The 22304-nt window shown below is 46.3% G+C and overlaps 1 protein-coding gene across 2 annotated transcripts in view; it reads right to left on the reverse strand.

The window, feature by feature from the left end:
* USP43 (ubiquitin specific peptidase 43) overlaps window positions 1-22304 on the reverse strand; it is a 61991-nt gene that overhangs the window by 6995 nt on the left and 32692 nt on the right. The window contains exons 7-14 of one of the 2 annotated variants that reach the window (XM_029212676.1): window positions 21330-21465; window positions 19067-19178; window positions 14947-15050; window positions 13748-13825; window positions 12827-12953; window positions 12386-12722; window positions 10159-10317; window positions 9030-9194 (exon numbers count right to left, since the gene is read on the reverse strand). In XM_029212676.1, the coding sequence (XP_029068509.1) occupies window positions 9030-9194; window positions 10159-10317; window positions 12386-12722; window positions 12827-12953; window positions 13748-13825; window positions 14947-15050; window positions 19067-19178; window positions 21330-21465 (1218 nt within the window). Of the gene's footprint in view, window positions 1-9029; window positions 9195-10158; window positions 10318-12370; window positions 12723-12826; window positions 12954-13747; window positions 13826-14946; window positions 15051-19066; window positions 19179-21329; window positions 21466-22304 lie in introns of both variants that reach the window. The other variant, XM_029212675.1, reaches the window with a different exon arrangement.

Below are 22304 nucleotides of genomic sequence, written 5' to 3' on the forward strand. Positions count from 1 at the left end.
ATATATATATATATATATATATATATATATATATATATATATATATATATAGGACTTACCTGGTGGCGCAGCAGTTAAGAATCCGCCTGCCAATGTAGGGGACACAGGTTCGAGCCCTGGTCCAGGAAGATCCCATATGCCACGGGGCAGCTAAGCCCGTGCATCACAACTACTGAGCCTGGGCTCTACAGACCAAGAGCCACAACTACTGAGCCCATGTGCCACAACTACTGAAGCCCCCGTGCCTAGAGCTCATGCTCTGCAACAAGAGAAGCCCACGCACTGCAACGAAGAGCAGCCCCCGCTCGCCGCAACTAGAGAAAACCCACCCGCAGCAACGAAGACCCAAAGCAACCAAAAATAAATAAATAAATTTATTTTTTAAAAAAAGAATATATATATATATATAACTGAATCACTGTGCTGTGTATACCTGAAACTAACACGATACCGTAAATCAACTTTACTTCAATAAAAAAAAAAATCTCTGAGAAAATGTACAAAAAAATATAAAATGACATGAAATCAAGTTTGGTAGTTGAAATCAAGTTTGGTAGTTGGTATGAATGGACTGAAGTTTCCCTTTGTAAGACACGCTCTGAATTTTTTACATTTAAAAAACAAAACAAAACACAGCAACATACTGTTTCTCAGAAACCACTTAAAATTAACTCAAAAAGAGAGGTTTATAAAGTAAAAGAGAAGGGCAAAATGACACCAGGCAAATGCAAGCAAGAAGAAAGAAAGAAGGGGTGGAATTATTCATCTCAAACAAAGTAGAATTTATGATTAAAAGCATTAAGCAGGGCTTCCCTGGTGGCGCAGTGGTTGAGAGTCCGCCTGCCGATGCATCGGACACGGGTTCGTGCCCCGGTCCGGGAAGATCCCACGTGCCGTGGAGCGGCTGGGCCCGTGAGCCATGGCCGCTGAGCCTGCGCGCCTGGAGCCTGTGCTCCGCAACGGGAGAGACCACAACAGTGAGAGAGGCCCGCGTACCGCAAAAAAAAAAAAAAAAAAAGATGCTCAACATCGCTAATTATCAGAAAAATGCAAATCAAAACTACAACGAGGTATCAACTCACGCTGGTCAGAATGGCCATCGTTAAAAAGTTAATAAATGCTGGAGAGGGTGTGGAGAAAACGGAACCCTCCTTCACTGTTGGTGGGAATGTAAATTGGTGCAGCCACTACGGAGAACAGTATGGAGGTTCCTTTAAAAACTAAAAACAGAACTACCATATCATCCAGCAATTCCACTCCTGGGCATATACCCTGAGTAAAAGCTAATTTGAAAAGATACATGCACCCTTATGTTCACAGCTGCCCTATTTACAATAGTCAAGACATGGAAACAACCTAAATGTCCATCGACAGATGAATGGATAAAGAAGATGTGGTACATATATACAATAGAATACCACTCGGTCATAAAAAAGAATGAAATAATGCCATTTGCAGCAACATGGATGGACCTAGAGATTATCATACTAAGTGAAGTAAGTCAGACAAAGACAAACATTATATGATATCACTTATATGTGGAATCTAAAATATGACACAAATGAACTTATTTATAAAACAGCAACAGACTCACAGACAGAGAATGCAAACTTATGGTTACCAAAGGGGAAAGGGGGTAGGGGAGGGATAAATTCGGAGTTTGGGATTAGCAGATACAAACTACTATATATAAAATAAACAACAAGGTCCTACTTTATAGCACAGGGAACTATATTCAGTATCTTATTCTATATTCAATAATGGAAAAGAATATAAAAAAGAACATACATATATATGTATATTTAAAACTCAATCACTTTGCTGTACACCAGAAACTAACACATTATAAATCAACTGTACATCAATTAAAAAACAAAAAGACATAGGGAAATGGAATGCAACAGTCAACCCACCTAATTTAATAAAGCTCACATTCCTCAGAAGACAATGTACATTATTTTGTGTATACACAGAACACTGACAAAATAACCATCACGCAGTTACTTGATCACAAAAAGGGAATCATTTTTGAAAACCACATTTTTGGATCACAATCCATAAAATTAGACATAAAGAATAAAAGGGTGACCAAAACCTCTTAAATACTTGACACCCAGATAACCTTTAGATCAAAGAGGAAATCAAAACTGAAACAACATACTATTTGGAAAGCACTGAAAAATAAAAACAAAACCTTTGAGGCTCAATAAAGCCATAGAGGAAATTTACCATCAGGAGCACTGACACCGAAACGCTTTAGTCTCAGGGCCCCTCCTCTGCAAAGGACTTTAGCAATTTTTTTCACATGGTCATGTTTTTATAACAATTGCAAAAGTAAGGTATTTCTTTGTCCTTTTTCTTATAGAGCCTCTCCCAATACCCATCCCCAATTACTTAAGTTGCATACCCCACAAAACTTGGATCTGTTCATTTTTGTTTTAAAATGCCTTCGTTATTATGAGGTCCCATAACCAGAGCTACCAGAAGGATGAAGTTGCCAAGCTATCAGTGTTTCTCTACAGGGGACTGCTGGCTTTGGGAAGGACAGGTCTGTACCACATGGTACCATCCCTGGGCATTGCAAGACATTTAGCATCCCTGCCCCCTGGGGACTAAATGCCAATCATGCCCTCTACTCATTGTGACAGTTAAAAAAAAGTCTCCCACATACTCATGGGGAGAGGAGTTAGTACCAATCATTGTTGAAAGCCTATGTGCTGGATTTTGATCTTGCCCCAGGCTTAGTATTAACAGTAAAATAAAGCTGGATTTTCAACCATCTCAGAGCTTCTCAAACAGGTTTCAAATCTATCACCATTATATTCAGACTCCAAGAGGGAATGCTCCCTTTGGAAGGGAGGCTCTGGCAGTGTCCAAAAGGAATAGCCTTGAATTTGGAATTTTCTTTTAACATCTTTATTGGAGTATAATTGCTTTACAATGGTGTGTTAGTTTCTGCTTTATAACAAAGTGAATCAGTTATACATATACATATGTTCCCATATCTCTTCCCTCTTGCGTCTCCCTCCCTCCCCCCCTCCCTCTCCCACCCCTCTAGGTGGTCACAAAGCACCGAGCTGAGCTCCCTGTGCTATATGGCTACTTCCCACTAGCTATCTATTTTACGTTTGGTAGTGTATATATGTCCATGCCACTCTCTCACTTTGTCACAGCTTACCCTTCCCCCTCCCCATATCCTCAAGTCCATTCTCTAGTAGGTCTGTGTCTTTATTCCCGTCTTACCCCTAGGTTCTTCATGACATTTTTTTTTCTTAGATTCCATATATATATGTTAGCATACAGTATTTGTTTTTCTCTTTCTGACTTACTTCACTCTGTATGACAGACTCTAGGTCTCTCCACCTCACTACAAATAACTCAATTTCGTTTCTTTTTATGGCTGAGTAATATTCCATTGTATATATGTGCCACATCTTCTCTATCCATTCATCTGATGATGGACACTTAGGTTGTTTCCATCTCCGGGCTGTTGTAAATAGAGCTACAACGAACATTTTGGTACATGACTCTTTTTGAATTATGGTTTTCTCAGGGTATATGCCCAGTAGTGGGATTGCTGGGTCATATGGTAATTCTATTTGTAGTTTTTTAAGGAACTTCCATACTGTTCTCCATAGTGGCTGTGTCAATTCACATTCCCACCAGCAGTGCAAGAATGTTCCCTTTTCTCCACACCCTCTCCAGCATTTATTGTTTGTAGATTTTTTGATGATGGCCATTCTGACTGGTGTGAGGTGATACCTCATTGTAGTTTTGATTTGCATTTCTCTAATGATTAGTGATGTTGAGCATCCTTTCATGTGTTTGTTGGCAATCTGTATATCTTCTTTGGAGAAATGTCTCTTTAGGTCTTCTGCCCATTTTTGGATTGGGTTGTTTGTTTTTCTGTTATTGAGCTGCATGAGCTGCTTGTGTATTCTGGAGATTAATCCTGTCAGTTGCTTCATTTGCAAATACTTTCTCCCATTCTGAGGGTTGTCGTTTGGTCTTGTTTATGGTTTCCTTTGCTGAGCAAAAGCTAAGAGCCACAGAGCCAGGACTCTGGCAGCCAGAGGGAGCGGGTCTATGTGCAGCCCAGTTACTTCCCAGGCGAACTTGTGACTGGTTACGTGGTTACGTCCGGGGCTCAGCTTTCTCCTTGGTAAAAGGGCTATCATTTCACCTCTCCCAGAGTTCTGACGGAGTAGATGAGATAAGTAACATGCCTGCAAGGGTCTGGAGGACAGTTATTCTGCAATATTACTTCTCCTCCCATCCCAGCCCTCTCTGTCTCTCTGGGGAGTTTTCTGGAGCTATGCCTGACGCCTGTCTGAGTACCCTGCTGAAAAGTTGGCCATCTTTTGAAGTTGCCTCCTTAAGGGGTGTGAAACAGATTTCTTCTTGGGAGAACTGAGAAATGGCCCAAGGTCCTACGCCTCTGGACAGAACTGGGATGAATTTATGAGCTTGTCAGTGGCTCATGCTGATGGGGGATGGACAAGCTGGGGAAGGAATGCCTTTTTTTGTTCACCAGACACTACCCTAAATGTGCAGTCATAAAAATGTGAAGGGAAAAGAAACACCCAGACAGGGTGAGTCAGAATATAATGCATGAAACAGTACGCCAACACAGAGCGGATTCTAAGGAAATCAGACCGCTGTGATTTGCAGGGGGCAGTGGTGCAGTCAGCCTTCTGTCTAATAGTGAGATATTGGGAGCCAAAATGCTGAACATGGAGGAATAATTCACCAAAATTTGATACATAAACCATAATAACCAGAGGGTTGGAGTCCATGACAATCTAAAACCACCTGCCGCTTTAAAATTCTATCATCAGGGTACTTCCCTGGTGGCGCAGTGGTTAAGAATCTGCCTGCCAATGCAGGGGACACGGGTTCAAGCCCTGGTCTGGGAAGATCTCACATGCCGTGGAGCAACTAAGCCCGGGCGCCACAACTACCGAGCCTGTGCTCTAGAGCCCGCATGCCACAACTACTGAAGCCCACGTGCCTAGAGCCCGTGCTCCGCAACAAGAGAAGCCACCGCAGTGAGAAGCTCGCGCACCGCAACGAAAAGTAGCCCTCGCTCGCCGCAACTAGAGAAAGCCCGCCCGTAGCAATGAAGATCCAACGCAGCCAAAAATAAATAAATAAATAAATTTATATTAAAAAAATTCTATCATCATATTTATTCCCTCTCAAATATGTAACAAGAGCCTGGGACACACCAGGAACTGTGTTAGCTACTTTGATAGAACAGGAACTTAAAGTGTAAAGAAATAAGTAGCTGACGAATAAACACACAAACACCCCAACAATTTCACTCTCAGGTAAACAGCCAACAGAAATGCAGACGTACATACAACAGAAAGGCATGAACAAAAATGGTCATAGCCGTACTACTAGTAATAGCCCCAAACGGAAACAACCCCAATATCCAACCACAATGGAATAAATAAGCAAAATGTAATCTATTTCAACAATGTGGGAGGTTTTGATGAGGGAAGTGGAGCACCCCATCAGGGTGCAAAAGGACACCAGCAGACGTTTCCCAAAGACAGTCCGTCACGAGTCTTCACCACAAAACGTGTGTGGATTTTTGGAGAATCCACAAATAACTCAAGAATCCGGAAATCTCTAACGACTCAAAGTGCTTCCCCTGATGATCAAGCCAAACTTCTCCAGGTCAGCCTCTGAGATCAAATCCAGCCCATCTGTGAACCCCTCGCACATAAGGTGGTTCTCCCCACCCTACCCATCATGATTTCTTTTCCAAATGCCTGCTTTTGCTTTTTTATTGACAATGGTCAACAGTCAATAGACAACAATCTCTCTTTCTCTCTCTCTCTCATATGTACAATTAAACTTGCCGTGCAGAGAACCTGTAACAGAGAACAAACATGACTCCATGTTGGATCTATTTCTTTAGCTGTAACCCTTGGGCTCTGTTGCCTATCTCAGTCATGCTGGCTCTGCACCTTTTGTAAAAGAATGTTGCCTAGAGCCTGAAATATAGCCCATTTTCAAGGCGCTGACCTTTAAAGGTATAACAATTTCCCATTCACGCAGAGATAAAAAGTTGCAGAACAGAAAATAACAATTCTCTTGTTGGAGGTTTATAGGAACATTGTGACCAGACCTACCTGGGCAGCTACAAGAACAAAGGATTCCTGCCCTGAGAAGTGTGCAAGGACCAGCCACACCCCCTCCCCTTTTAGTATAAGGAAAGCTTGATTTCTACCTTGGGTAGATGGTTCTTTGCGGCACGAACCCACCATCTTCTCGGCCTGCTGGCTTAACAAATAAAGTCGCTATTCCTTGCGCCAATGCTATGGTCTCTTGATTTATTGGCCTGTCATGCGGTGAGCAGTACAAGCTTAGACTCGGTAACAAACTTTATGTGTCTGAGTTATTTTGGGTTGGTTTGTGTTTTTTGTTTGTTGGTTTGTTTTTGCGGTACGTAGGCCTCTCACTGTTGTGGCCTCTCCCGTTGCGGAGCACAGGCCCCGGACGCGCAGGCTCAGCGGCCATGGCTCACGGGCCCAGCCGCTCCACGGCATGTGGGATCTTCCCGGACCGGAGCACGGACCCGTGCCCCCTGCATCGGCAGGCAGACTCCCAACCACTGCGTCACCAGGGAAGCCCTGTTTTTTTGTTTCTGATAAATGGAATAAAATGAAAAAGGCATTGATGCATACCACAAATATACGTCTCACCAATATAATGTTGAACAAAAGAAGTCAAAGAAAAAAGAATGTGTGGGCTTCCTGGTGGCGCAGTGGTTGGGAGTCCCTCTGCCGATGCAGGGGACACGGGTCCGTGCCCCGGTCCGGGAGGATCCCGCATGCCGTGGAGCGGCTGGGCCCGTGAGCCATGGCCGCTGAGCCTGCGCGTCCGGGGCCTGTGCTCCGCAACGGGAGAGGCCACAACAGTGAGAGGCCCGTGTACCAAAAAAAAAAAAAAAGAATGTGTGACTCCATTTATATAAAGTTTCCAACGAGGCAAAACTAATCAATGTGTTAGAAGTCAGAACAATACTTCCTGCTGGAAGGGAGGGAAACAGTAAAGACTGAGAAGGATACGGGGTCGGGGTGCGGGGAGGTAGAGATGACCTAGAACTTTCTATTGCTTAATCTCAGTGATAGTTACGTGGGTATGTTGTATGATAATTCATCAGATGTGCACTTGTGATCAGTACACTTTATATACGTGGTACTTCAATGAAAATTTTTTTATTTAAAAAGCCGAATCAGGAGCTAAGAGGAAACATGGAAACTAAACGTAATTAGAATGTGCTTCACCTTCTGATGGAAGGAACACGGAGGCTAAAGATGCACAGGCGGACGGACACACACACCCGTGTTTTTCTGAAAACGTTTGTTTCTGTAGTTATCGCCTCTACCTCCTGCATGATCATCACATTTCCCCTCTAGCCGGGATCATCTGAGTGCTGACACGCTCCGTTAGTTCTTATTTGGCAAAGAAAACCCCAAAGTGCTGTCAGCCCACATTCCTCCGCAGTTACTGCCTCTTTAATCACAGTCTTTGATGGAACCCGTATCCACCGTCAATTCTTTAACCCAGCCTCTTTTCCACCTGCTACTGACAGCTTCCATTCTTTCCAAACCGCGATAGACGCTCTTGGCAAGTCACTGGTGACCTTCCAGCCCGATGGTCACTCACCCATCTTCATCCTACTCAGCCTCTCAACAGTATGTGGCACAGCTGGCTTCTTCCTCCTTGAAAGATTCCCCTTTTTTGCATCTGTGACCCATGTTTGCCCAGTTTTCTTCCTATTTCACAGGCCACTCCTCTGTTTTCTGTGCTGTCCTCTCTGCCTTTGCTCAACCTCTAGATGTAGGAGAGCTCCAGGGCTGGTCTTAGGTCTTTACTTGTTTCTGTCTGTACAATTTCCCTACGAGAGCTCAGCCAGCCCCATGGCTTTAAAGTCCATCCGTGTGGTGATGACCCTCAAATATTTTTCTCCACTCCTTAGTTACCGATTTGGATGTCTTACCGGAGTCTCAAAATGACCATGTCAAACATTTGACTTCCCTCTAAAATTGCTAGCCAACCAAGCCCTTCCCATCTGTACTACTACTGGTCACCTAGTTATGTGGACACCAAGCAAAGAGTCCTCCTTGGTTCCTCTCTCCCTCACACCCCAAACCAGCAAATCCTGTTAGCTCTATCTTCAAATATACCCCGGATCTGACCACCTCGTACCTCACCCACTAATCCAAGCCACCACCCGCTCTCGCCTGGAAAACCACAGCCAGACCTCTCAGCTGGCCTTCTGGCTTCGTACCCCTCCTGTGATGCACTCACACAGCAGCTAAAGTAGGCTCTGCGAAAGTATCAGATTGATGACCTGCTGCTCAAATCTCCCAGTAGCTCCCACCCACCCCCGCAATTGGAATACAATGCAAACTTGGTACCACGTGACAAAGGCACGCTCCCAACTACCTCCCGTCACTCCGCCGCAGCTCTGGTCTCTCCTGCACCCCCTACCCCCCGCCCCACGCTCACTCCCACCTCACAGCCCTCACCCTGACAGTGCCGAGCACACGCCCAGACTTTACAGGACTGACTCGCACTCAGGCCTCTGCTCCAAACTCACCTCCTCGGAAAGGCCTTCCCCACCCGCCCTACCTAACGGGCCCTCTGCATCCCTTCTCCCCCACCCCTGGCCTAGATACCTTCTTCCCTTGATGATTTACCTCCTCGCCCTTATCCCTGCTTTACACCCCGTCATGAAATTCATTCACTCGTTGATGCGCTGTCGGCCCCCTTTAGATGGTCAGCTCCAGGGAGCACAGAAAGAAGGCACCTGCCGCCACAGGGTAGTGGGCAGGGGGCGGGCCAGGTCCTGAGAGCCCCGATTTGGGAAATCAATAAACCTCTCGTCCCGAGGGACTCTGTACACTCTGAGCCATGAAGTACCAGCACCTTCATAAAGTCGAGGAGTGACGGTCGTTACAGAGAATGAAAGTAAGCTCAGCGAGTTTAACCAACGTGATCGAACGTACCCTTTTCTTGGCTGGGGAGGCTCTTGGTGCAGGAGGCAGGCCCAGGCAGCTGAGGCCGGGCAGGGCCGGGGGTGGAGCTCCAGGACAGCAGGTTGCCCCTCATGCTACCATCACTGCTCCCAAGCCGGAGGAGCCAGTGATCGGACAAGGAGGAACTGGTGGAACCTGTAGGAGTACAGAGAGGGCAGGATGGACCCAACTCCATCCTTCGGGGCCCCCCGGGCACCTCTCACGGCCAGATTCCCATCCCCGAGCCCGGAGCTACAGAACCAGAGTAGAATTACAGAAACGAGACTGAATCTCTGGAGGAGAACCTATAACTGACGAACAATGAGACCAAGCCTACACACTTAGGGAAAGGCACTCGGGCACAGAAGGGACAGAATGTTGATGAGAACTGAAAGGCTTTTCGTGAAATTACTGGTCGCCAAGTCCAGTTTTCTAAATATGGCATGTTTTTCACTCTCGCCACGTCTACCTTCTGTGAAAAGAAGGCAGACTTTGCATTACGGTGGGTTTAGACCTGCTGAGGCATCTGGTTTTACTTGGCCATTTTCCAACCATCTGGGCGCAGAAGATCTGAGTCATTTTCTAAAAAATGTTCTTTCGCTCCAAAGTAAGGATGGCTAGTTCGCAGAGTGAAATCTGACACACAAAAAGGTGCGTTTTGACCCTTCTCTTCCATCTCCAGACTTTTCTGGAGCCAAGCAAGTTTGAGGTTGTCTAATAAACGTGTCTCTGGGGTGTGGTTAAGTAGCTATGTCCTATTAAGGCCCCTCATCCCTTATAACTGCCCTTCCCTTTCTACCAGGACTAATGCAGGGTTCTACTGCACAACTTTAATTAAGATCTGGCTCAGCATGAGTGGGAGCGGAAATATGGAATCCCATGCTCCCAAGAACCACCTGCCACAGATACAGAATCTTATTCCTTTTCCCGTTCTTGCATTTCAGTATGTCCCTCCCACGTCCTTGCAAATGGGACACTAGTCTGTAGGGCTCTACACGCTCTGTAGCAGCAAAGCTTCCTCTTTCAGATCCTTGCCGACCTTTCCCGGGCCTCGATGTCTGATAGAGCATCCTCCCCGCTCCCAATCCTCCCCTCTCCTGTAAGGACCAGCAAAGCCTACCCCTCATGGAGCTGCTGGCTGACCAGGGAGGGATGCTGTTTCTCTTCTGATAAAACAGGATGTAAGCCCCTCGCGTATTGACCTCATCTTCTAGAAGCGGTTCCACCGTGCTGTCGTCATAACTGTACCACTGGCCATCCAGAGAGTTCCGGCAGTAGGCTGCGAAGGTCCAAACCCCAAGTCCCCATTATTGGAGCCCCCCAAAGCAGGAAGACATTTCCCACGGGCATGGCTGAAAAACGGACGTTTGTAATAGAAATCCTGGACCATTTTTAGCCAGAAGTGAATGTGGCAGAATCAGCAAGGATAACCAGTTACACACCCAGATGCTCACTGATCCAGTGAGCTGTTACCACACAAGCTGAATCCTTACGTCGTAGAGCCTGTTCAGGCAAAATCTCCAATAAGAGGGAGTCCCGATTTATAACATTTATGGGAGTCCCAGGCAATAAGGCCAATGTCCACCCCCGTTCTTTTGAGGACCTTCAAAATGCATGTCTCTGATTCAATACGCAAGGAAAATATGCAGTTGGGATTATGGTACACTTCTTTCCTACCTAAGAACTGCAGTCAAACATTTAAGAAAATGTTCATAAATAAGATTCTCACCACCTTCTAAACAAGTACGAGAAATAGTCCTCTCCTCTCCCTCCACACCTCAGTAAATGGCTCCATAACTATTCCACAACCATTCCATAACCATAATTCGGAAGTCAGCCAACATTTTTCTGTAATGGGCCAAACAGACAACGTTTTAGGCTTTGCAGGTCCCCGATGGCCACATACGGTCTCTGCCATGTACTCTTGTTGTTTTGGTTGGGGTTTTTTTTAAACCACTTTTTAGAATGTAAAAACCATTTTTAAGTCATGGGCTGTACAAATACGGGTGCCAGACTGGATGTGGCCCACAAGCCACACTTTCCTGGCTCCTGCACCAGCCCAAGGTGGCACGGAGAAGGTCGTCTCTGCTCCTCCTTTTCTCTTCCACCCCACGCTGAGTCCAAAAGCCAGTCTCACTGATCCTCTTTCCAAAATATGTCTTGAATACCCTGTCATCACCCAAGTCCCAGCCAACACCATCTCCCACTTGAGCCCCAGAAACTTCCTCCTAACTGGAATTCCCACTTCCACTCTTGCGCTACCCAATTCTCTGCTCGAGCTAAGACCTCAGTTTGGGAACTAGATTATGTCTTTATTCCTCTGCCTAAAACATTTGAATGGCTTCCCATCACCCTCTGAAAAAAGTGCAAACTCTTGTCCGTGGCCCACAGGGCCTCCGGACCCAGCTCCATCTTAGGTCACTTTCCCCTTCAGCCATAACAGGCTTTCATCAATTCTTAAACACGCAAACTCCGCCTCAGGGCCTTCACGCAGGCTGGTAGCTCTGCCCATGTTTTCCTCCCATTATTCACACAGCTAGTTCCACCTCATCCTTCAGCTCTTGACCTAAAAAGGTAACATCCTCAGGGAGGCCTTATCTGTATCTCGGACACGTCAACCAATCACCTTTTCATGATACCAAGTAGGGAAAGTACTAAAGGGACAAGCACCTTTTTATTGTCTGTGTCTGAAATTAGTCCCATGAGGGCAGGACTCCCATCTGTCTTGTTCATCACTGAGACTCCAGCACCTAGCCCAGGGTTTGGCATAGAATGGGGCTTCATGAACATTTGTTCAATGAGTGAACAGAGCATTTTTCCAAAAAATGAAATATTCTCAAGCATTTTTTCAAAAATGAAATACTTTATATTATTCTAGAAGAGACCAAGGTACACGACTGTGAACAACTGAACAAGCTGCCAAGCTGTCTGTTTCTGTCCTTCCAGCCTTCATTCGCTCCAAGTTCCTCCGAGGGATTAACAATTAAAGGTACCCCACAGAAATAAAAGATACCAAATCTGATAAGTAGGAGTCCCTGTGTTGAATCATAGACGAGGATAAATGGCACTCTCTGGGTTCCAACAGCTACCCTCTGGTATCCGACACGGTCAAAAACTCGGGCTGTAACTAACTTTCTATTCCAACCCCCCACGGAACTCCGCTGGACGCTTGGACCAGACGCCACCACCCCACCCCCGGCAGGTGCCCGGTGTGCGCCGGGTCAGGGGTCAGCTGGTGCCGAGGGCCCGAGCGAGCTCGGCATCCCAGGGGTGCCCCTTCCCCGGGCACCTAGAGGCCCGGGCCGCAGCCACGGGCCGTGAGGCAGGCTCACCTGTGTAATGCCCACCTTGCAAACTGCCGTGGTGGTTGCAGACCGCGTACAGGTCATACAGGAAGTCTGGTGGGTAGCTGGTGGGCAGGCAGGCCGGCTGCTTCCAGGAAGGAGGCCAGGGGCCCGGGGAGGCTTTGGGGCCCGTGCTTCTCTGGGCCACATGGGGAGCCATGTCGAGGCCGGCGAGCGGGAACTTCACCAGCGTGGAGAGCTTGTTTCTCCTCTCGCCCACTTGGCAGAACCGTTTGAGGTGGATTATGAGGATGTCGGGCAGGGTCCACAGGCTCAGCTTCACCACGCCCTGCTGCAGGGCCTGGCAGTGGGGACACCGCCACGCATCGTCCTGGGCCAGCTGGAAGGGAAGCCACCGAGGCCGTAAGCCACGCCCCCCCGGGGTCGTGACCCACCCACTGACAGGCCCCGGGCCGGAAGGGGCGTGGACTCCCAGGGCGGGACCTGCTCCTCCTTGGTGTAGAACTGGAAACACTCGTCCAGGGTGCAGCTCTGCTGCTGGTGGGCTTGCTGCTGCCGCCACACGCTGTCCGCGTCCTGGACTCGCTCGTCCTGGATGCTCCCGAACAGGCTGCAGGAGCAGACAGAGGCCACGCGGGGTCTCACCCCTGAGGGGGCCCTACTCCCAGCTAACGGGGTGCAAAGCATCTGCCCGGGAGGCAAAGGCCCCCTTCCCAGGGCTCCCAGGGCACCCACTCGCCTTTACTGGACTTCTCAGTGCCCCCACGGACCCAGAGAGGGACCGAGCCCTTGGCTTACTCATTTTTGTTTCATGTCGTGGTGCAAGGCCTGGCACCTAGTAGGAGATTAATAAACACTCGCCGGACTGAACAGTGTCCTTTCCCGAAGTCGGGCAGATGCACTCGGTGTTAGAGAAGCAGCCACGCTGAGTGATTAAGAGCATGGACTTGAGGCGACAGCCTGGGTTCAAAGCCCGGCTCTGCCAGGCACGGGCTGTGTGACACTGAGCAACCGTTTAACCTCTCTGTGCCTCAGTTTCCACATCTGATGATGTGGATTCGGGTCGGACCTACCGCACAGGAACTGATGCATGAAATAAACTGCATGGATGTAAAGGGCTCGGAGCAGTGGCTGGCACGGGGTGAGTGGGTAAGTGTCACCTCACCATTTCCAACTGTGGCTGTTACCACCACTCACACCACCCACAGCCATCGTTATTATTACTCCTGTCGCTGTTGTTTATATACAGACAATTGCCATTGGGGCTTCTCTGAGGAATGGGCCACACGGCATCCGGGGGGCATCATACACCCCACTGTCGCATCAGGGGAACTGGCGCAGGAAGGTCCGTTTGCACGGACAGGCCCTGTCTCCTCTGCTGGAGCTGGGCTCTGCTGGACTCACTGCTCCTTGGTGCCACGGTCCCACTCCACGGCCAGTTTGATGTGCGGGGGGCCTCCCGGCCTCCTGAGGTGCAGAGCCCTGATGAGAGAACAGGGAGCCCATCAAAGGCGTGGAGCCTGCTTCCCACTCTCTCCTCCACCCCCAGGACTGATGTTCCCAACAGAAATGTCCAAAGCTGCATGGAAACTGAGGTCGGGGGTCTGGGGAGGTGCTGTCTGCAGCAGACTTGGTCCTCAACCCACCCCTGAAGGCTCTGTCCCAGCTCCCCTGGGAGCTGGTGAGCTCTGAGGATTTGGTGGCTGCAAGGCCACGACTCAGCCCTCCCACTGCAGCCCCAGCCATCTTCTCAGTGTCGAGGAGGCCGTTCTGCTTGAACGTCCTCAGCAAATACCCAGTTCTGATGATGCCTCAAATGAGCTGCTAGGTTTTCCTCCACTGCACAGTGAAAGGAGCACCTTCCAGTCCACCTCCATGACCTAAAAGGTCTTCCCCTTCCAGACCCTCCCATACCCAGAAAATCTCAGTGTGAATCAACCCATCACTCTTTCCAGCTGCTTGGGCTCAGCCCATTTCAGAAGAGGTTGTCTGGCCTTAATGCGGAAGAGACAGGACAAGGAGATAGTGGAAGATGTGAAATCAACAAGACACATATGGGGACTTCCCTGGCGGTCCAGTGGTTAGGGCTCCATGCTTCCACTGCATGGGGCATGGGTTCGATCCCTGGTCAGGGAACTAAGATCCTGCAAGCCACGTGGTGTGGCCAAAAAAAAAAAAACCAACAACCAAGACGCATATATACGAGTGACAGACAGGAGGGTCTGCACCTAAAAGAAGGTTTTGAATGTACTGCAAGAAAAAAAGTGGAGATGTCACATGCGTCCCTAACTGTCACCAAGATGATTCAAAAACAGGTTTTGAGCTCACGGAAGTACACAGTCCTTAACCAGCCGCGTGAATGTACATAAATTCACTAATCATTGGGAACCTCAGTGTCTCCCCATCTCTGAAGTGGCCGTCAGTCCCGCTCTAGACATGAGGGTTGAAAGCACAGAATGTGTATAAGGACCTAACCCAGGCGCTGGTGCTGAAGACCAAAGGCAGCTAAGATTGTCATCAGTCTTATTGATACACAGCCTTGAAGGAGTCTAGTCAGGTAGGAACGTATGCATTCTCTTACCACGTCTGGAACATCCCCTTACCTGTCAACTGTCCAGTGATAGAGGGGCTGGCTGTCCTTTGGGGACAAGTAACTGCAGGCCAGGGACAGCCCCACAACCCGGATGGAGAACAGTGACCCCAGGTTCTGCCCGGCCGAGAACAGGAAGCAGGTCATCCCACATGTTGGTGTGAATCAGACGGTTAAGTGCAAAGAAGTTACTCAAAAAATGTAACCTTTTGCTTATAGTGTATTTTGAATATGCCCTTAATAATTATTCCAAATCCAGAGATATAAAGGCTTCAGTTTTTTTAGAAGATACACCCTATACCTTTTAACATAGTGATCTAATACCGTGTAACACATTAAATTCTCCAAAACAATGAACACAGTGATTTAAGATAACACAGGTTTAATTGGAGCAAATGTTGGCAGTTAATGGGGAATTAAACCAATTCTGTTCATTAATTATTAACAGCTAATTTACTTTATTAAGATGATTATTATTGTCACCAGATTACCAAAATAAGGCAATTATCTAAAAGCAAGTTAGTGTACATTTTACGTCTCAAATGCTAAATAAGTATTTATACATGTCGAAATAAGCTGCATAAAAGAAATACCACCTATGTTGTTATTCTAAGATGGACATTTTTTTCATATTTTAACTTTTCTGAAATTGAAGTGAGCCTTAAACAGCCTTATTCACAATAGTCAACAGGTAGAAGCAACCCAAGTATCCATCAACAGATGGATGGATAAACAAAATGTGGTATATATGCACAATGGAATATTACTCGACCTTCAAAAGGAAGAAAATTCAGATGCATGATACAACATGGATGGACCTTGAAAATATTTTGCTTAGTGAAATAAGCCAGACACAGGAGGGCAAATATTGTATGATTCTGTTTTTTTTAATTTTATTTTTTATTTTATTTTACTTTTTTTGCGGTACACGGGCCTCTCACTGTTGTGGCCTCTCCCGTTGCGGAGCACAGGCTCCGGACGCGCAGGCTCAGCGGCCATGGCTCACGGGCCCAGCCGCTCCATGGCATGTGGGATCTTCCCAGACCGGGACACGAACCCGTGTGCCCTGCATCGGCAGGCGGACTCTCAACCACTGCACCACCAGGGAAGCCCTATGATTCTGTTTATATGAGGTCCCTAGAGTAGCCAAATTCATAGAGACAGAAAGTAGAATGGAGGTTCTCACAGGCTAGGGGTTGGGGCAATGGGGAGTTGTTATTTAATGGGTATAATTTTTGTGGGTATGGTGAAAAATCTGGGGAGCATAGTGGTGATGGTTATGCAGCATGGTGAATATAATTAATGTACATTTGTGAACGGTTACAATACACATTACATACATTTTACCACAATGTCTAAAAAAAAAAATCAATGGTCTCTTCAAGCAATGGAAATACAGTTCTTAAAATTGTCACTGATGACCTTGGCCACGACTAGAAAAAAAATGAAATGTTCTTACAAGGCCTGGCAAAGATAAGTGGCAGAAATCTCTACTTAAAAAACACTGATGAGGGCTTCCCTGGTGGCGCAGTGGTTGAGAGTCCGCCTGCCGATGCAGGGGACGTGGGTTCGTGCCCCGGTCCGGGAGGATCCCACATGCTGCAGAGCAGCTGGGCCCATGAGCCATGGCCGCTGAGCCTGCGTGTCCGGAGCCTGTGCTCCACAACGGGAGAGTCCACAACAGTGAGAGGCCCGCGTACCGCAAAAAACAAACAAACAAACAAAAAAACACCGATGAAATGTAGGTTGAATTCAGGCAGGAGAAGAGAAGGAAAACATTATAATTCAAAGAAACAGGAACAGGGCAAAGACCGTGTGACCCAAAACATAGTCAGGGAGCTGTGAGCCGACTCCTGGGCTATGGCAGCTGATGGTGGGAGGGGCAATAAGTGTGACATTTGGGGAGTGTGGACGCCTCACCGGACTATACCTACACTCTAGCTGACCTGCCGCTTCAACAAACACAAAACTGATGGCTGGAAGCAAGCTGACTTCAGGGGCTTGGATTCAGGGCTGGCCATGCGAGGGTGTACTTCCCAAGGAGAAGTTAGTTAAATCTGGGGGAGAAAGCTCTTTTTCCTGGCACCCCTAATGGAGCCTTGCTGTTTGCATGGCAACATAATAAGGCACCTACACTGCACAGAAGCAGCTCGCCCTGCCTGCCCACGAAGAAAATTGACAAAGGAACCAGAAAAGTTCCTAGGCAATGATCAATCTCTTTTCTTCATAATTCATATAAATTAATCCCATCCAGCAAATGGGTCATTTTTGTAAGAGACATTTTCCTGTCCTTCATTCTTGGCTAGGGAAATTCACTTTGGAACCTTCAATGTATGTTCACTGCTTTTAATCTCTTTGGTTCAATGTTGAGAAGGCTGACAGGATTCTTTCCAAATTATTACCAATTCTTTTCAAATTCTTTTCAAACTCTTCAAAATATAAAAGCCTTGGGAATTCCCTGGTGGTCAGGTGGTTAGGCCTCGGCGCTTTCACTGCTGGGGCCAGGGTTCGATCCCTGGTCGGGGAACTAAGATGCCGTAAGCCACGCAGAGCGGCCAAAACAACAACAACAACAAAACCCAAAATATAAAAGCCTGTGGGTTAGATGGGTGAGCTAGCCTGGGAGCCTCACAACCACTTAGAACACATTATTCTTACATAAAGCCATGGGCATCCACACATTTGTCAATGTATCTATGGACAAGCGTCCGTAGCTGAGTTAGAGGTTGCCTGTATTCGAATTTTGCAGGTCCCACTGACTGCTTCATCGGTCTCTAAAATTGAAATGACCGGAGAGATGCAGAGGCAAGAGCACATGGGAGACCAGGGGGAGAATAAGAACAGCTGAGTTCAACGTTTGCATGAAAGCCGTTTCATCCACTCTCAACAGCCAGGAGCACAGGGTTTGGGGAAAGCTAAAGCTATTACTAGATATTCTGACCTACTTAGGGAGAAGTTCGAGTTTCTAATTTGGGCACCACGGCAGATCTGCTGGGCAGTTCATGAAGCAAAAATCCTTTGGAGATAAAGATTTGGTGCAAATGTAGAAAAGGTCTTAAACAAACTGGTATTTCGTGTAAATCCCGAATCAGATGTACGGTTTTCCCTAAGCAAGAAGGAACATGAATTATGAAGAACTATGCAGAAATCCCTGTGAAATGTTTGGTACCTCCCCCAAATGAAAAGTTCTTACTTAGAGAGTAGTTGGGGGAAAACAAAAATTCTGAGGCTACTGACATGTCCCTAAACATGTTAATGTCTTCTATGCCAAGCAGCCCTCAGAACAGGTTCTGATACTATCGGGGCTGAAAGGAATGGTTTTAGAATTTGTTGTTTTTATTTGGAAACTACCAGTCTGAGAATAAATAAATGAGCAAGGCAAAAAGGTGTTTCCCGGGCTTCTCTGGTGGCGCAGTGGTTAAGAGTCCGCCTGCCGATGCAGGGGACACGGGTTCGTGCCCCGGTCCGGGAAGATCCCACATGCTGCGGAGCGGCTGGGCCCATGAGCCATGGCCACTGAGCCTGCGCGTCCAGAGCCTGTGCTCCGCAACGGGAGAGGCCACAACAGTGAGAGGCCCGCATACCGCAAAAAAAACAAAAAAAAGGTGTTTCCCCTTGAGTTTTTAACCTGTTTTTCGAAAACTGGACAAAACTGTTTTAATACCTAGGTTTTCATATTTGGACATAAACATCGATTTTAATTTTCCACAGAAGTTATACCTCAAGTCCCTTGAAATTTTTGATCCAAATGTATAAGTTACAGTTTATTACAATAAGCTCCCCTCCAAGAAGAACTATGGGAAGCCATAAATATACAAAACTGAGAAGAATGATGTAAATCCCACTCTTTCTTCCAATGATGTTTTGAAAGATTTAACGAGCAAAAGCTCCGTCCATGAAAGGTATTTTGTAATGCCACAAAGAGAGACACAGCACGGACCATAAAACGGTTATTTTCTTGCATATAAATCAAAGTTGTTTGACACGACAGTGCGAACACTGTCACTGACAGCAAATGCTTGTCTCTCCTGAGCTACCACTAGATTCCTACATCCCTCTCTCCACACCCCACCCCCCGACAACACACATACACACACACACACACACACACACACACACACTGACACACTGACCTGTACGGAAGCCTCGCTCTTCATGAGATAGCGGACCTTGCTGAGAATGCACTGATGGAGCTGGACCCATGAGATGGCTCTGTCTTCCCTAATCAGGAAAGGTGGCCCAAACCTGGAAATCCAAGGAAATGAGGTTATTTCGGCAAAAGAAAAACCAACAATACCCAACAGTCAAGAGCATTGGCTCTACTCATTGGCTTCTCTCAACTGGATAAGAGTTGAGCACAAAACACAATACAAAATTGCCCATCTGAGACCCTCGTTATGAATGGAGACATGGCAGTGTAAAGAGGTGGCTGGGAAACCCTCTTCCCCAGAGAAAGAGCACAGGACCCAGAGGAAAGCCAGGCAGAGATAAGCCCAGTGGACACGTCGATGGCTTTGTGTATCGGAATATTCTCACAACTGGGAATGTTTTCCATATCCCGATCCGATGAGCATGCAGCAGTGAGCTTGTGGTGCCCAGACTGCCTGCTGTCAATTCCAGCTCTGTCCTGGGTACCTCTGGACAAATCACTGACCTTTGACTGCTCTCTGGCCCCACCTGCAAGGCTGCGTGAAGATCCAATGGGGTAAGAATGTGCTACTGTTGAATTAACTTTGCGAAAGTTAAGTACGAGCTGGTGCACTGGATGGGCAAGGGCACCGGGCGTCAATTGTTGAATAGACAGATTGGGTTTATTTACCTTATCCTCTATTACTAGGCATTTGGGTTGTTTCCAACTTTTTATTTAAGCAATGCTTGCTCATGGCAGGAACTATACACGTCCTTCTGCCTACGCCTTTGGGTGCACATGACTAATTGTTTCTTTGGGATAAAGTTCCAGAAGTGGAAATAAGACCAAAGCTATTAATTTCCAACCTGCCCTCTAGAAAAGCCACACCAACTTACCCGTGAAGCATGTGCCCCATTCTCTTGACACTTGCCCGGAATGAGTATTATCAATTTTTTAAAGTTTTTTAATAGTCTGAAAGGTTAAGTATAGCATCTTGCTATTGCCATCAGAATTTCTTCTACTACTAACGAAGCTGAATATTTTAAACTATGCCTGTATTTCTTCTGTGAATTAATGTTCATCTCTGTGGCTCATTTTACTAAAAGAATACTATTTCTGTCCCTAATCTGAGAGCTAGGTTTTATATGACGGATATGCATCCTTCAGCTGTCACATGATGTAAATACTTTTCTTCGTTTGGCTTTGCCTTTCAAATGTGCTCTTAGCTTAGCATTTTAAATGTATTGAAAACATTAGACTTTTCCTTGATAGCCTCCTGCCTTAGGTGTTAAAACAGCCCCCAACTCAAAGATATAAATATTCCCCTATATTACCTTCAAGTTATTTTATGGTTTCCTTTTCTGTAATTACCTCTCCAATCAATATATACATGAGAATTTATGGCGGGAGTAAAAATATTGATTATTTAAAATAAAAAGAAAGCAAAGTATCAGTTAGCCCAGGCTTAGTATTAAATAATTCATTCACTCCTTACTAATATGAAATACACCATTTTTATCATCTAACAAATACTGAAGTACACTTGACCTGTTCTCAATGACCTGTGTCATTGATTTAAGTGTATACACTTCCGCCTGTATCACAATATTTTAATAATTAAAACTTTATTCTGTTTCACTAGAAAAATCCCTCTTCCTTCTTTCTCCTGCCCCCAATATTTTCTGGCTACTCTTACGAGTTTGTTCTTCCAGATACATTTTACAAACGTTTTATCCATCTAAAATTTTTTCATTGGAGTAATATTTTTTAAACATTTTATTTGCATTCTGTAAGAAAGCTATCTGGTTTTGTATATTTGTTATGCAACCAGTCACTTTCCTGAGCTCTTTCATTAGTTCTAATTACTTTCAAGTTCTTGGTTTTCTGGATAGAAAATAATATAATTTGCAAATAGTGGTCATTTTACCTCCTCTTTCCAATAGCCAGTTTCTTTTTCCTTTGTCTTACTGCACTGCCTAGGCCTTACAGCACAGTATAAAATAATGGTGAGAGCAAAAATCATTGTTCCTAAAACCAACAGGGAAACCTCCGATGTGCTCAATTGTTAAGGACAATGTTAGCCATCTGCTGAAGGCAGTCATTTCTGATCCTCTTGATCAGGAAGTACCTTACTCCCTACTCCTTGTTGATCAACTTTGAGAATGGATATTGATTTTTTTTCAAATTAGAATTATTCTAGCACAAATTCCAAGTACACGTTGACACAACCCAGACATCATGTAAAAGAAGGATGAAGTTAAACATACCTGCTGGCCTGCTGGCCTGAGCCCACCAAATTACAGAAGAGGATTAGCACCGTGGTCTCGCTGTGGACGGGCAGGGATAATCGCTGACCCTCGCGGACTGCCAAGCGTGGGGAGATGGGTAGACCAGATGGACGAGCTGAAGGGCGAGAATTACATTTGTGTTCTTAAAGGAGCTGCTGCGCTGCGTCAGAACCCTGGCTTCTAGCCCCTCTTCTCTTTGATCATCCATTAACCACCCTTGGGAGACGCTGGAGGGCTTCAGGGGAAGTGATATTAAGGTTCATGGCACTTGCTCCATCAGGCACTGGTCATAAGATGACATACATGGTAGTGAATTTGCTGTCAGCCAATTTTAAAGTATAGGCGGGGATTTTAATTAATACTTTTCAAAGCCAATCTGAAAAATACACCAAAATGATTTTGGTTGCTCATATGCTTTGATCAGAGAGCTGTAGAGTATCCGCTCTCTTAGAACACCAACGTAAGGGGTACAGAGAGAAGGTAAGAATCTTTATTGTTGAGGAAGTAGAGGAACTGGACCATCCTCAATTTCCAATCAGCTCTGAAATTTTACTTTTAAGGCACAGATGTGTCCTGTGATTGAATCTGAAATGAGGGCTATTTCACTGAGTTATCACATAATCAGGGCCTGTCAATGTCCTGTTCCAGGCCCAGAGTCTCTCTGTTGACTCAGAGCAACTGCAGACACTCAGTTCCCACAGCCTGCCTGCCACCTAGGCTGGCCGAGGATATGGTCCAGGACATAGGATTCATCTGGGGTATGTGTGTAACAGTGGCACAAGGTCCTCTAAATATGAGCCTTACTGACTGGCTAATTGGACCAAAATGGATACTGACCTACAACGAAAGGCTGTCAGAAACTGACCATCTTTGCCTATCCAAAGTTTAGGAAAAGTTAACAGAGGGAAGCGGGACTGTTAACAAAACGTCATTTAATAATCTCTTTGGCCATCT

This window comes from Monodon monoceros, unplaced genomic scaffold (genome assembly GCF_005190385.1).
Source record: "Monodon monoceros isolate NGI ecotype Baffin Bay Population unplaced genomic scaffold, NGI_Narwhal_1 Super_Scaffold_9, whole genome shotgun sequence".
NCBI lineage: Eukaryota > Metazoa > Chordata > Mammalia > Artiodactyla > Monodontidae > Monodon > Monodon monoceros.